The 16,033-nt window shown below is 38.0% G+C and overlaps 1 protein-coding gene across 2 annotated transcripts; it reads right to left on the bottom strand.

The window, feature by feature from the left end:
• Nucleotides 1-987: 987 nt before the first annotated feature.
• LOC103131890 (sodium/glucose cotransporter 5-like) lies at nucleotides 988-14,874 on the bottom strand. Of its 2 annotated transcripts, none has more exons than XM_016666975.1 (6): nucleotides 13,189-14,874; nucleotides 12,937-13,087; nucleotides 12,658-12,826; nucleotides 5,406-5,633; nucleotides 3,495-3,588; nucleotides 988-3,416 (listed from the first exon to the last, which is right to left on the bottom strand). In XM_016666975.1, exons 1-6 carry the CDS (start codon nucleotides 13,196-13,198, stop codon nucleotides 3,229-3,231), a joined length of 840 nt encoding a protein of 279 aa, XP_016522461.1. In that variant the 5' UTR covers nucleotides 13,199-14,874; the 3' UTR covers nucleotides 988-3,228. The 2 variants fall into 2 exon arrangements, with proteins under 2 accessions (XP_016522461.1, XP_007543692.2); XM_007543630.2 differs by having other exon boundaries at nucleotides 5,418-5,633; nucleotides 13,189-14,869.
• Nucleotides 14,875-16,033: the final 1,159 nt, after the last annotated feature.

Here is a 16,033-nt window from a genome sequence, read left to right as displayed (position 1 = left end):
GTTAAAACTGTCACCATGTGGTGCCAGCATAATATGAGATAGATGATCTGTGAAAAGATCGATCTCCTCCCTGTGCTCTACTTCTATCTGACCAAAAACAACTAACCAACCAAAAACAAAAACCACCAATCAGAACCAGGAGGAGGGTTTTGGCGCAGTCAATCATGCTTTTGTACGCACTGCTCATCTTGAGTAAATGGTTTTCCTGGAAAAATAAGGTGCTTCTCTGCCATTATAACATTGAGCAGTACGTACACGAGGTTGATTGATAGTGCTAAGACCCTCGTTCTGATTGGTGGTTTTTGTTTTTGGTTGGTTAGTTGTTTTTGGTCAGATAGAAGTAGAGCACAGGGAGGAGATCGATCTTTTCACAGATCATCTATCTCATATTATGCTGGCACCACATGGTGACAGTTTTAACAAATATGTAAAAACATATTTCTTATTAAAGTTACGTAGTTCAGCTCTCAAGAGTAGTTGGTAGAACAGGGGTGTCAAAACTTTTTGTCACATGGGTTAAAATTGTCAAGTCAAAAGGACATAAGGAGCAAGAAACATTATATCGTTAATAAAAACTTATGTTGTGATATGTTCTTTACCTCCCTGATAATGTAATGGTTTCATTAAACAAATGAAGTAGCCAGTTTTTGTTGGAAAGAAATGTGTAAACTTGAGAAGGGTTTTGCAGATTGGTCCTATTAAAAGAAGTATTTGCCAGGTATGTTTTGAATAACAAACATTTAGTCAGTTCAGAGCAAGAAAAGCAGGATTTATTTCACTCTATATTTGGAACTGGATAGATTTGGTCCTTGCAAAAGAATGCAAAAAGTGTGGTTATTTAGAGATGAATACATCCAAACCTCTCTTGTAAAAATGTATTAAAGCTTATAAAAAAAGCTTATAAATAATAAATTAACCTTGATTCCAGCAGCATAACTGTATACATGTATAAAAAAAATTGAATAAGATGTTTGGAAATAATTACTATTTTTTTTACCATCATTACCAATACCACACTTCAAAAGGTAAACTTCCTGTTAACACTGACATGAAGGTGTTAACACACTCCTCTTCATGTCCCCTTCATGTCAATAGCATTAGCCAAACATTAGCCAAAGTTGGACTATGTGGAAGATCTTTTGCAATTCCTCTTTGTCCAAAGTCTTCCATTTTTTAAGCTTTTAATAACAATAACCACTTCAGTAAATACAAAGTTCTCTAAGCAACACTCAGCATTTTGGATCAGAACTAGAACAGAATGTTGACTTCTCCCATTTGTTGTACTTTTTTTGTTTTACCACACTATTTATTTTGACTAGTAATACTAACGTTTTGAAGCAGCCCCCCCCCCAGACTCTCAACAAGAATCTGAGAATCTATGGAGGGAGAAAAAGATTAGGGTCATGGCATGAAAGCCTTCTAAACTCAAAGACTTGGAGATCATTCTCAAAGCTAAAGCATCAAGACACCAGTGGAAACATATGAAAAGCTGCTCAACATTTACAAGAGGTTGATAGCTGCACTGCACCAACAAAGATTTTCCCACTGATTATTGAAAAGGATATAAATATTATTTGACATGTAATAATAATTTTATTATCATTTGAGAGAGATCTATCTCATTTCCTGTCAGAAAGAAATTTCTTTGTTGAGTGAAAATATAATATTGGGTTTAACTTTACCTTGATCACAACTTATATTGCTAAGAGTTATTAGCCTGGTCATTGAGCACAACAATTAATAAGCCTTAGATTTCCCAAGCCGCAAATAAAATCTGATTTAAGTGAGTTTGATGCCATTTCCAGATCCAGGTTACAGCTTCAGAGGTAAATACAACGTAGAATCACCTGTTCCTCGTCATCTGCTTTGATTATGCTTATCTACTTATTCTGCTATGCATTTAACTTTTGAGAAGTGTATGTTTGATGTACAGAACTGTACGCTGTTGAATGTTTGTGCTTATTAGCTCTACAGCTAACTGGCTTCATTTACCATTTACAAGGTAAATAACTTTCGACAATGTTCTTGAAGCACATGTAAAGGTAACCCAAGTACAACCATTCACACTTGTTACATAAGTATGAATGAAAAACAAGGGTATGTGTGTGCCGTGTATGTGTTTAGGTTAAACCACTGAGAGGCCATGGGAAAACACTGATTTAGTGTCTGATGAGCCATTTCTATGCTTATTTACCCAATGATGACATTTTTAGATTTCTGGTAGACGCCATCAAAGATTTAAAATTTCTTTCGTATTTCAAAGAGATGATGCCGTCCACTCCAACATATGTTTTCATGCCCTTTCATATTTCCATTTGTTCATGCCAGACCTGAATCCATGTTCTTAAATCTTAGAAACTGTGTCAGGCGTGGTTCTTTGATTCACTTTAGTAATCTGTCAATATATTTGGATATTTGTCTGTTCTTCATTAAGCAATTTGAAGATCTCACATTGATCTCTGGGGATTATGATTCACAAGAATGAGATTTAACCTCTTAATTTAATAAAAGTGTTCCAGTTTTACAGTGAGTCAATGTAACCTGTTAAAATAAAGAGTTTTAGAAAGACATTTATTTTTTAATCTGTTTTATTATTTTGTCTTTGGTCACAAACCCTGCTGCTATCAGCATATACTGGGTCCAAATACAGCAGTAAATCTTACATTTTTCTTCTTGCTATATTTCCAGTCATGAATTGATTGTGTCCATGTTTGTCTTTTTGTGCAACTATCTTTCAGTTTATTTAACATATGCCAATGAAAAACAAAGAAATATTAATTCTTTTCGACAAATAATATTTCACAAAACACCTCTAAACACAGATTCTTTGAAGCTCAATTTGTGAACTTTTATACTGATCTTAAAAATTCTAAATGTTGCCATTCTTTTCTTTATATTAATTTAAATCAGACCAGTTTAAACTAGAGATACACTGTAAATGAGCTGATGAAGAAAAACCTTCATACATCCATGTGATGAAGACCTCTTAGGGTTTATGAAACAATCAGGCTAATTTTGATCAAAGGGTAAAGAAATTAAGTTGATTTAAAACTTTTGCACAGAGCTATATCTGTCAGGCATCTAACAGGTAAACAAGACAAAATAAAAAAAAGTCTTGTGAATAACTTCTTCCAGTTTGTAAACTGCAAATTTCAGTTTGCAGTTTACAGGCTGAACAGAGTTCAGCAGGAGGCATGGTGAGGAACGCTACCAAACCTGGCAACCCATTCAGGCAAAGTATGCATATAAGAAAATATTAATGCAGACTAAGAGGAGAGCATTGGCACAACAGAATCTGGACCAGAACACACTCTCCCGAATCGTGGGAACTCTGGGAGTCTGCTCTGAGCGCCGCATCGCTGAGAGGCACAATCCTGCTCCCTGTCCGCACATCGCCCGGCGAGCCTGTTCAGATCCTGCATCACACACATCACATGTGCATGGTTACATATATGACACTGAAAATGATAGCTGAAATATTCTCACACTCTTACCCTGCGAGTTACGGTGGCTGACAGAGGAAACTTTCTGGAGAGGAATTTCTCTTTCAGGCTCCTCAATCATTGTCCACCAGGTCAGGTTGCACACCTGGGAAAGGTGAAATACAGAGAAGAAAAAGGTTTAAATTAATGTGACCTGTCCAAAGGCGCTTTACTTTGCGCCTTTGGTCTTTCAGCAGCTTTAAACTGCTGAAAGACTTCAGTAGTTTACAGAAATAGGTATTTACAATTTGGGTTTGATCTCATATTGGCTGTATAAAAAACAAACAACTGAAAGTTTGGATTTATGAACCATGTCTGGGAAGCTCATGTAAACTAGAAATAATTTTCCTGGCTAATGTTAAAAAACTAAACCTGGCAGAAACTGGCAGATACCCAAATTGATAACCTCAATGTATTTATGAACTTTGTGTTTTCATGGTGGAAAGTTTCCATGAAAAGTCATAAAAGAGAATAAGTAAGAACCCTTGACCATCATCTGTATAATTCCACTTCTGGCCTGTTATTTTATTGTTTATTGAACATTTGAACAAATTCAACTATTTTCTTTGATTGAAACATGCAGACTGCAGTGGGTGTATCTAGGATTAAGGTGTCTGTCAGTATGTGAGGACTTGATTCTCTTGGCTGATTTTGTTTTTGTTTCCCTCCACCTGCATTCTTGTTTCATATTTTGGCTTTCTGATGTTGTAGGATTTCTGAAATTATTATGAAAATGTGTACACATCCACATGAACCTTTGTTGTGAGATCAAAATGTAAACATGCCAAAAACCTAATTATAAATTATAAATTATAAATTGAGGAGTGAAGTGCAAAGCCAGAGAACATCTCAGAGACGGGCCTCATGGTTTGCAGTTTGACTTTCAGTTTCACACCTGAAACTGAAAGTTAATACTGATACACACCTCAGTATTAATTACTCTCCTCCATCAGTTTCCCTCCTTTCTCCCTGCCACAGTTGTACTACATTTCATCTGATTAGTTGATCTGGTTCCTCCTGGCTCAGTATTTAAGCTTCCTGGTCCTCATAATTCATTTGATTGCTCCGTGTTCCATGACCTGCTCCCTTTTCGTTTTCCATGGACTCTTTATTTTAAACCACATCTTTGCTCTGCATTTGGTTCTTTATTTTCCAACCTAAATCATGACAATTTGACTATTTACATATTGCGTCAGTGGGTATTTTTGTGTCCAATGCATAAAACTTTTATGCATCTTGCACAGTTGTGCTGTTGTAAGCTGCTTCCTATTTTAACAGGGCATGTTTAGAATAAATTTTAAATTACTTGCATAGTTAAAGTAACCCATGAGTACATGCCATATAAAGACTTAAAATGTATGAGGAGAAAACTAAAAATTAAAGCTTGTTCCCCCATAAACTGTGGACAGTTTGTGTTTTAATTTGTGTTTAATGGAAACCACTGTGGGTGCTGAGCTTTTGTTTTTCTGTTATATTGTTGCACTTTTTTCTTAGGCAATCATTCTTTATCATAAAACTGTTGCACTAACCCACTCAGTGAATAACTAAAGGAAAAGGGAGGATACTGTGGTTAAGGTGTGGACAGTAGTACGGTTTGTATGTGTAAAGAGATTATAGATGTAAATATCTTTACTGTTTTTGCAAATACTGTGGTGTCACAGTTTGAATACCTGAGACTCTGCAGTAGTTTACACACAAGCATAATGGTTGTAATAATGGTTGTATAAGACAGGAATGACTGTCACAAATCAGGGTAAATCTGCTAAAACCTGCTAAGACAGGGTGTTGGTTCAGTAAGCTGACGTTTGGGTTCATACACAGGCTGCTTGAGCAATAAAAGACATAACAAATTAGGTCATGTTGTTACAATGAAACTTAAAACAACACAACCATTCCCTGGAGGACCTGATGTTTTATGCTTACAAGAGTGCCAACCTGTTCGTGGCTGGGTGGCGGTGTGACAAATGACACCACAGCTACGACGATAGCAGTGAGTCCACAGAGCAGAATGGCAAAGTGAAGATAATGAACGCCACGTAACACCAGGGGAGCTGAGTCCACAACGCCACATCTGGGAGGAGGAAAGGCGAATTCCAGCGCCATCCTGCACACGCCTACCACCAAACCCACCATGAGGCCCCAGAATGCACCCTGAAAAAACAGAAACCGCCCTGGTCAGGTACAGTTCTCTAGCAAAGTATCTCTAGCAAAGAAAATGGTTGAGTGGTATACTCAACCATTTTCTTATTCTGTCTCATTAAAACCACAAACTACAACAACAGACACATAGAATGTAGTGTGCGCATTTTCCATCTGTGAGATATTTACTCAAACTGTGAACATCTCAAAGAGCTCTGAAAATAGAAAGAGTGTGGCCCCGGTGCAGGATATTGTTTTCTACCTAACCTGATAGGTCAGGCAAAGAAGTGGACAAGAGGCCCACCATGTTAGCCCTGCCGGAGCAGCAGAGATCCTCAGAGAATCTGTTAATAGATCATATGCCAGGTAATCATATGCATTTGTATTCTGCAAATCTTACTCTTTATAACTTAAACTTTTGGGCTAACATGTAAAATGCCATATGTGGCAAAAAAAGAAAAAACAATTCCACACATCATTCTGAACCAGATAGACAGACAGACAGACAGACAGACAGACAGACAGACAGACAGATAGATAGATAGACGCTTTAGATGGGTCAAATAGACTCAAGAAACTGTAACAGCAGGTGCACAGGAGGGGCCCAATTTCATTTTTGTCATGGGGCCCAAGATTCTTGGCAGCGCACCTGCTGGGCCAGTCCAACTAGACCTACATCAACTGAGAATCTGTGGTAAGGAATAAAAAATCATGTTCAGATCAACTAGACTCAAGCTACTTTGCAGAGGATATTGGTCGACATTTTCAGTCTGCAAAGCTGGTTGAGATATTCTCCAGTTACAGCTGCAATGCTTTTAGCTGTAACTCTGTCTATGTTACAAAACGTGAAAAAACTTTTACGGAGTATGAATACTGTTGCATATGGTTCTGTGTTTCTGAATAAAATGCAGAACTTCCTCCTCTTGGAAGACTTGGTCTAATTCCAGAAACAACTCTTGGTTTCAATTGTTTCACTCAAACTTTCCCACCATTGTTAATCTTTCATGTCACTTCTCAGAGACTCCATGAATACAGATCTGCAACAACACAATCAGCTATCCTTTTCCTATTATCTTTGAGAAAGAATGCAAACAGTTCAGTTGACATAACTCTTTTTATGAACAAATGTCTCGTCACATCATGAATCAGACAGACAAATAATAAGGTCACTGTAATCCCGTTAATATGTAAAGTAACTGCTGATTGTCTGTTATTTGCTCAATGTCCAGACTGGGTGGGTGTGTTACTGAAAAACCAGGATTATGAAGTAAATATATCATGTTGGGGTCTTGTTTGTTGGCTATGAAGAAAGTATTGCCAGGTAACATCATCCAAGGCTATGTTTCGGCTTTCAAGATTAAATAACGACAAGATGATTATGTAACACTTTGATAAAGCATGCTTATCATAGTGACCAGGTGTGTTTGTGTCACAGTTTGTGTGTAATTACCATTATAAAGCTGTATTTGCAGCCCATATTTATATGTAAGCCCAATTCTGCTCTGACAACTCAGGTGTGACATAAACTGTGCAGCAAAGTGTGTCCTTTGACCCCCACGGATCAACACTGAGTGTTCACACTGCAGCCTGAAGTGACTCAATTCCGATTTTTTGGCAATTCCGATTTTTTTTGCGGGGCCGTTCACACTGCCAGCAAATGCGACCTGTATGTGTTCTGCAGTGTGAACAGGAAAACGACCTGAAGTGTCCCGCATGCGCAGTAGAGGGCGCCATAGCGTCAGCGTTCTCAGTGTTCTGCCAACCGCCATAAAAAGAAGAAGTGCTCAGTGTTTGCGGAAGTAAACATGAAGGCTAACGGTGGAGCTTAGCTTACATATTTGAAGTTATTGTCCGGCCGGAGCAGCATATTAACAACTTAATCCTGATATAATCCGTCATGGTTGTTGTTTTTCTTCCCACTTGCGTGTATCAGGACGCAGAATAGTGAGATTTGTTGAGAAACAGAGAAACAGTGACGTTCAGTTTGGATGAATGCGACCTGAACGTTAGGTCGCGTTTGAATCGGATACGTATCGGATATGGGTCACATTCGAAAAAGAATCCGACCTGTGCTGTTCACACTGCCATGAAAAGATCGGATACAGGTCGCATTACATCAAAACAATTGGAATTGAGTCACTTCAGGCTGCAGTGTGAACGCACCCTATGTAGAATTTTATAGTAACCTGCTTAGTGTTTTTTTTATAAACACAGCACACCCATATGTGCAAACACACACAGACATTGCATAACTGCATAGCCACTCATAAGACTACTTTATATGGGTCTAAATGATGATTTAGTCATTTTCAAAGGTCTAACACAATAAAAGGTTTTGATATAACTACATACCACCAGCCCCAGCTCCAGAAGAGTTTAACAGGGGATTGGAGGGGGGGGGGGGCATCAGCTTATTCTTTGGGGGGCAAAATGAATACATAATAATCCTCAAGTAAAAGAAAAAGGTACAGTCAGTGCAGTAAAACTACTCATATAAGTACCTTGTTTTTTCCCAAAAAGTTACTCAATGTAACAAGTACTACACACTTTTGAACATAAACAACATCAGTAGCATACAGGCTACTAGTTAACAAGGTTAACGGGCTGTATTGATATAAGCTGGTCATCATTTAGCTAACATTACCTGCATCCAACAGCTTTGCTCAACTCAGTCGATTAGTTTAGGGTAAAAACTGTCCAAAATTATTTGCATTTTTCTGGTTTGCTGCCATAATTCTAACATACACCTGTGCAGCTCTGCACAGCGCAAGCGTCGTAGCGCTCATGTTGCGTTTAAAGGCGGCTCGGAAAAACAAGTCACGACGTGTTAACAACTATTAAACAGTTTTAATGGCTGAAAAAAGTGACAGAAGGCGCTAATATTGGAAGTGCAGAACCCCATGGGCCTACTGTATCAAATCAATATAGGAATAAGAGAGTTGGCCACTCTCAGGTAAAAAACAACAAACAGCTTCCAGTCCAGGGGGGCATGGCTGACTCCGTGGACGGGCATACACCACAATGCCTGACCATGCCGCCGGGCCTGCATACCATTCTTGTCTTTCAAGAGAGTATGAAGATAGACAGGCTGTGATCTTCTCTTGTCCATTTGTGATCAGCATAGAGTTCAAATCTCTCTAGTAAAAAAAAAAATTAGTATTCAGTATGCAAATGAGCCTACATGTAGCCTTGAAACTTGACAGCACATGAAGAAGATCAGGCTCAAGATGGCAACCAGAGCAGAGGTTTTGTAAAGAGTTCTGGTAAGTTGTACCAAGTCACCAGAGGCTACTAAACCAAATATTGTCGTCACTCTTAATCAACACTGCAGAGTAGCGCAGTAGGTAGCACTGTTGCCTTGCAGCAAGAAGGTCCTGGGCTCGACTCCTGGCTCAGGGTCTTTTTGCACGGAGTCTGCATGTTCTCCCTGTGGATGGTGGGTTTTCTCCGGGTACTCCAGCTTCCTCCGAAGTTCAAAAACATGACTGTTAGGTTAATTGGTCTCTTTAAATTCTCCCTAGGTGTGAGCGTGTGTGTGCATGGCATCTTTCATACATAAGAAATGTGTAAAGAAATCGTTACTGGAGGAATATCTAGCTGCTAGCTTCTAACCAACTTCTAAACTCTGCAATGTAATGGCAAAAAGAGGAGTGAAAAATGTCAGATGGAGACTTCAAAGTTGTTCAAACCCTAACTGTGAAAAGCTAAAAGCAGTGGAAATCAACAATGAGGATCTGCCACATGCTGACCAGATGGAAAGAAATTGTGGCCAAATTGTGGAAGAAATGAGGAAACAAGGAAAATGAGCCAGATACAGGGGCACTCAAGCTTCTAGAAGGGAGAAAAGTGACTCATTAAACACAGGTTAACATCTACACAACAATGGATGACAGTGACAGTGTTTTCAGTTGATATTTGAAAAAGGTTTAAAAATGCACGAAAATGGTACTTATAATTTAGGATAAAGGATTGTATGTATGACTTCCTTTTCTTCGCTAGTGTTTGTGAGGGTTATAATCATCAGCAATCTGATAAATATGACATGCTATTGTAATAAAGCTCTAAATTTATGTTCTCTTACTGTAAGGGGTCCATGAGAAAACAGAAAAAGAAAGGCAGTTGTAAGACGGACATTGTTTATCTGCAAGAGACACATTCATGTACGAATGATGAAATTCTTTGAAAGTCACAATGGGGGATTCAATCATTTTTTCACATGGTTGAAATCATTCTGCTGGCACAACAATGTTGTTAAACAGATTTGATTTTGATATTCTGGAGTCTGTAGTATCAAATGAAGGTTGGGGTTATCTGCATTGAGGGCTTCTTCTATATTCACGCTCACCCTTAACTTAGGGTTAGGGTTAGGGTTAACTAGCATGGAGTTAGCTAGTTGATATCTCCTGTTCTGAAACCAAAAACCCTGATTATCATAGAGCTGGGTAGATTTGTTCAGAGTAACTGCTTACTAACTAAAACGGGGTCATGCTCTCACTCCTCCCACTGCTTTTTGTTTATACCCCTTTACTTCTCTGTTATTCTTATGTTATTCCTTGCTGTCTTTGCTCCTGCATTCCTGTTTTGTTCTGTCCTGGCTGCCTGTGGCTTTTGTAAGTTTTAATTCTTCATTTTTTCATTAAAATTACCAAATCTACTCACCTCTTTTGCCTATCTGTATTTGGGACAACCGTCACCATATCATGACAACTTTGACCAAAAGAGAAACACAGCAAGCACAAATATACTAAGCCTTAACCATTATCTATGGGAAAGTTGGTTTCATCCAAGACAGAGACAGAGCTAAACACAGAAGCACTGGGCCAGGAATACTTTCAACAAGGAACAAAGCACTACACAAGTATGCAAGTTAATGACAATAATAGCTTCACCAGTGTTTCCATGCAGGGAAAGGAACTGCTAAACACAGAAACACTGAGCCAAGAGTAGGGACGGGCAATTATCATACCGTAATAATTGCACTATGTTTTTTTTTAATGTCATAACACTTCTGATTTATTGTGACAAAAGCCCAAAACCAAAAGTAGCAATAACAGCAAAAGTATTAATGCTACCGTTACTTTTACTAGTTTTCTTCTATTGGTTTTGTAAGAGCAGGAGTACATTAAAGTACTGTGAGAGAGAAAAAAAAAAGAGTATATGAAGTTAATGACAACATCTTATCTGTATAAATTTTAGAGTGAAACGCATGAAGACAAGTAATAGTAGTTGCAATGTTAGTTTGTTATAGCAGTTTGTGTTAGAAGTAACATATTAATCTAATTTAAATTCAAATTGAACTCAAAGCAGTATGAATGTAAGTAGCACATTTCATGGAAATGCATCTGAAAGTTAAGTCTTTAAACCAGCTTGTCAACTTGCTAACCAGAGTCAGCAAGTATCCACTAAAACATATTGGACTAAATTGGTCTACTGACCAGGTGTCAGACTGTTGTAACAAATTATGAGGCTAGTGTGAAACCCAAGGGATTTCAGAAAACAGAAATGCCCTTTGACCTCTGTGTCATAATGCAACCTCAGACAAGCTAATGGTAAACTCCAAATAATCTTTGCTTCCCTGTAATGATGCAAGCCTTTATTTGTGTTTAGCAGATCACTGAGGGAGAAATCTTGTTCTTGAGAAAATTCTCTTGGTTTGAGTTGTTGAGCTGCATGCCAGAGGACAGCAGGCACACCCAGAACGTGTTCTATTAGAAAGCCGACTGCAGCAGATTGGTCTTTACATGCAGGGAAACAATATTTCAACACACTAGTATTATCTTTGAGCACACAATCTTACTGCAGCATTGTTATCTCCTTTGTGTCTCTCCATATCGTCTTTATATTGCAGCTCTAAACTTTCACTCACACCTTGTTAAAACAGTGACTTGTATTCTTTCATCTGAGCGCAGACTTCATTCACGCTGTTTTCTACACAGGAAATGATAGACAATACACTTCATAAAATGAGTGAGAACCACAAACTCAAGTGTGTTCACACATTTAAACAAACAAACAAAAAAAATCCACTCCATGCAAAGCAGTGAGAGGAACTTCTGTGCAAGTCTAATAAAACAGTCTGCAGTACAATACAGAAGGAAACAAAAACAGTTCAGAGATTAAACCTTGAAAGCTCACTATTATGCTGCAGTATGGTGCTACAAATGGGGTACATTTTCTAATATACTTGTTGCTGTATGGCCTTTCAAAAAGGGGCTGAAATTTTAAATGTAGATGCAAATCAAGTTCCAAACAGAACAAAATCCATAGGAATTACATTTAAAAATATTTTACATTAAATATTACCAAAATGTACCTTACTTTATGTATTCCATAAACTCATGGGTGTAACTACAGTAGTCTTGTGCTCTGGGTGAAAAAATGTTGCCACAATAGTTTAATGTTCTAGTTATCATCTGTATTGGATTTTATTTACTTGGTTTCAAATGGGAAAATCTAAAATTTTGAAGAAAACTAAAAACACATCAGTTATATGCAACAGTCATTAATCTAAATATGACCACAGATTTATCTAGCTACCAGGCACTGTTTTACAGATTTAGAGAACTGCCTACAGATTATAGCAACAATCAAGGTAAACCTCTGTGGTTTTAAATCACATTTGCGCCCATAAATTCTTGTTAATTCTTATTCATTTCCAACGAAACTCACCCACTTTGAAGATTTCTTGAACTACAAAATTCAAGAAATTGAAGGAGCGAGAGCAGGGCCCCGTTTCAGAGAGCAGGGTTATTAAGCCCTGACTATTTAGCAATAATTTACCACATATGTAACATTTTGCACTTGTTTTTATATCTATTTTTGCAAAGTTATTATAAAATTTGGATACCTATAGAAGAGGAGCAATATGTTGCGCTGCAACATATTGCCCTGCAGCTTATTATTGGTCATTATATTTTCCCGCAACACATTGCTTCTCTTATATAGTTATTCAAATTTTATAATAACTTTGCATTGTTAAAGTGAACATTTGCTTTGCAAAGCACAAACTGTTAGCATGTTTGTGCTAAAGTCGTACTTGCTCATTGGTCCTCTTCCAAAAGACTGCCAGTGTGAAGACGGCTGTGACTGGAGGGGCCAGGTAGCTTGTCACTGATTGGATGTAGACGTAGAGCTGGCCGCTATTGGCTGATTGAAGGATGGGGATCCACACCACGCTCACCACCACTAGGATCACAGTGACAATCCTGGACAAACATTAGCAGTAACAGAGTTTAAAGATATTTTGTTATTGATCTGTTACAGATCACTGCATGGTAAAACAGCGTCCCGATGATGAAGTGTACAGGTAATGTACCTGCCAACCAACAGCAGCTCCCTCTCAGAGGCTCGAGGGCGGTGTTTTTTCCAGATGTCCATGGTAAAAAGTGTGGAGCTGCTGTTGAAGATGGAGGTCAGAGACGACATCAGAGCTGCCATCATTACTGCTATCATGAGCCCCCTCAAGCCTGCAGTCCAAACAGACACACACATATGGAGAGATGTGTGCTGGTAAAAACTTAAAGTGATTGAAATATTCAGATATTAACGTAGGGGAATAAAAACTCACCACTCGGCATGAGCTCAATGACCAGTTTGGGAAAGGCAATGTTGGAACATCCAACCTCTGCTCCACACACCCGTACACACTCCTCTGGATCAACACATCCCACAGTGTCTGAAATACAAAGAATAGTTCAATATCTTCGCAAACGGAGTGGAAAACAAAACCCGTGTCTTTTTCCACCCGGAAGGAAGCTCTTAAGGTGTTGAGTCATGGCCAAAGGCACTGTTTGCACAGTGATGCAAAAATTGTATTTTGCAAACTTTTAATATTTGTGGACATTTTGTTGTCTTTGCATTTTTGTGCAGACTGATCAGATGCACATTACTTTATCGCAACAAGCTATTAGCAGGAATGACTGAAAGGCAGTGGCAGATAACTTAATTGTTGTAGAATATTATAACAGCCTGGAATAAATGTAGTTAACAGATTGCTTGCTTTAAACAAGCAATCTGTGCCTAAAACATCTATATTTTTGCATTTGCAAAAAGCTGAAAGATTAGCATGAAATCATCATCAAAATGCTGCCACGTGTAAGGAAACTGCTGCTACAAATTCTTCGCCAGAAAAAAAGTATTTAGATGATTATGAATTTCAAGATTAAAGGTTCATTTGCAGGATTCAGGATGTCAAAGAGGGCTCAACAAGAGTCAGGAAGTTTCTTGCTGAGGAAGATTCCAGAGCTTACTAAAAATGGCAAAAAGAGATGCAGCTGTGAATGGATATACAGTTGGGTTAAGACTTTTAGTTGATGACTGACTGGAACAGCATCTAAGGAGCCACCTTTTTCCAAGAAAAACATTAAAGACAGACATTCAGCAGGAAGGACAAGTGTGGAGAGCAGATATTTTGTATCTGACGCTGCTGTTACATCTGACTTTCCCCTTTGCAGGAAATAAAGGCATTTTCTATTCTAAGACTTGAGCAAATCTAAAGTCATCACATTAAAATGTATGACTTGTGGCCATGAGACTCCCCAGAACGTATATCTATTGAAAACCTGTGTACTATTTGTGGAAACGTGGAAATCTAGACTAACTAGATTTCATTAGTTGGTCTATTATTTGTAGCAAGTTATGCTACAAATAAGTAGCATTGTGTAGCATTATTTGTGTAGAAATAATGCTACACAAATTTGATGTACTATTTGTGGATAAAAGATTGTGAGACTACATTTTTCGTTCACTAACCATAGCAAAAAAAGTTTTAGCAAATAAGATTAGCTGAGACTACAAAACACATTTGTGTTTGTTGCACCCTTAAAAGAACTTAAAAACTCAGATTTTCGCTTTTGTGCAACTTTATTAAATTCCACAGTTTGAGCGTACAGCGCATGTAGTTTTCTCTTTTCCTACACATTAGGAGTTCATGGGAGTTCATGAACTTTGAACTCCCATCATGCATTGTGTAGTTCTTAAAGGGACATTATTAGGACAGAAATCTATGAAATAAAAAAACAAAACAAAGTAGTTTTAGCACATATTTAGCCATAAACCAAATTAATTGTTTTAACCAAATACTAAATGAAATGAATGCTTACCCAATAAGATGAATATACTTATTACTTAAACATTATCAAGTTCCTAAAATATTTTCAGGGCTCTACATGTTAGTGCCAATTTTTTGACCAAGCCAGATCAAACACTTACTTTCCTTTTAAATGACCTTTATGGTCTAACCAGTGGCGCAAAAAGTGGGTATGCAGAGCATGCAACGCATAGCAGCAGGGCCGAGCTCAAATCGTGACACTGCACTTACTAATGGCACTTCCGGTGGCAGGTGTCACACCTGCATGGAACCATGCAGTGGCACTTCCGGTGGCACTGCCACCGGAAGTGCCACTGCTTTCGGGACTAGCTGTCAGTGTTGTCACTGACTTCGGCTGACTTACTTCAGTGTAAAAAATTTGAAGGTGGTTTAACTTGAAAGTGAAAGTCCTCCTGCTGCCTTGAAAATGCTATTGAAATGCATTTTGTAGTTCAGATTTTAGTCATTGTCTCATCTTTGAATAAGAAACTTTGAAGACAATGAACAGAACCAGAAATGAACACAGAGAAGCAACCTTCATTTATACCACACAAATCTGGAATAAACTTCACAATTAATGAAAAATAGCAGATATTAAATTTATTAAATAATAACAAGTAATAACTCTTTAAAACTGATTAACAGGCATTTTTGGAAAATTATGATAACATGTTTTCCAAAAACTTTGCATTATCTTAAAAAAAAAACTCTGAAAGTTATAGTGGCTGCCTGGTCTATTACTTTCTTGGGAACTTATGACATCCTGTGCACTGTCATGGAACCATGCTGAACATAATGTCACTCTGGAATTGTCAATATCTGATGTTACCACTGTCACCAATATTAACTAATAAGTCAGTATTAGTCAACTTACCCGGTTTAGTAATAGCATTATATTAAGGTAATTGTATGAAAATAATTATAATCCGGAACAGACAGGAGCTTGTCAGCACTGACATACCATGGCCACCTATGTCAGTTGTAGTGGTACCTAGTGGTAGCTATTATCAGCTGTCGCAGAAGAGGTCCCATCTGACATGCATTCAGTGCAGGTGTTGTCTTTCTCTGCTAAGGGTAACCCTAACCCTAACACCAGCTGTATATTTAAATATGTATGAGAATTATGTTTCAATTAAGATATATTTTATTTCTATTTGTTTGAACTAAAGTTATTCATATGCTACATTCTATCTGAAACAGATAGAATGAGGTTAGCAGCCTGTGGCACCCATGGCCACCTTACTTGTGCCACCTTACCCAGAGCTAAGGTGCCACAAGTGGCACCTTATGGCAGCTGTCAACATGTTTTCACTGAGGCTCTCTC

This window comes from Poecilia formosa, unplaced genomic scaffold, assembly GCF_000485575.1.
Source record: "Poecilia formosa unplaced genomic scaffold, Poecilia_formosa-5.1.2 Scaffold866, whole genome shotgun sequence".
Taxonomy (NCBI): domain Eukaryota; kingdom Metazoa; phylum Chordata; class Actinopteri; order Cyprinodontiformes; family Poeciliidae; genus Poecilia; species Poecilia formosa.
This window is presented reverse-complemented; position numbering and strand designations above follow the sequence as displayed.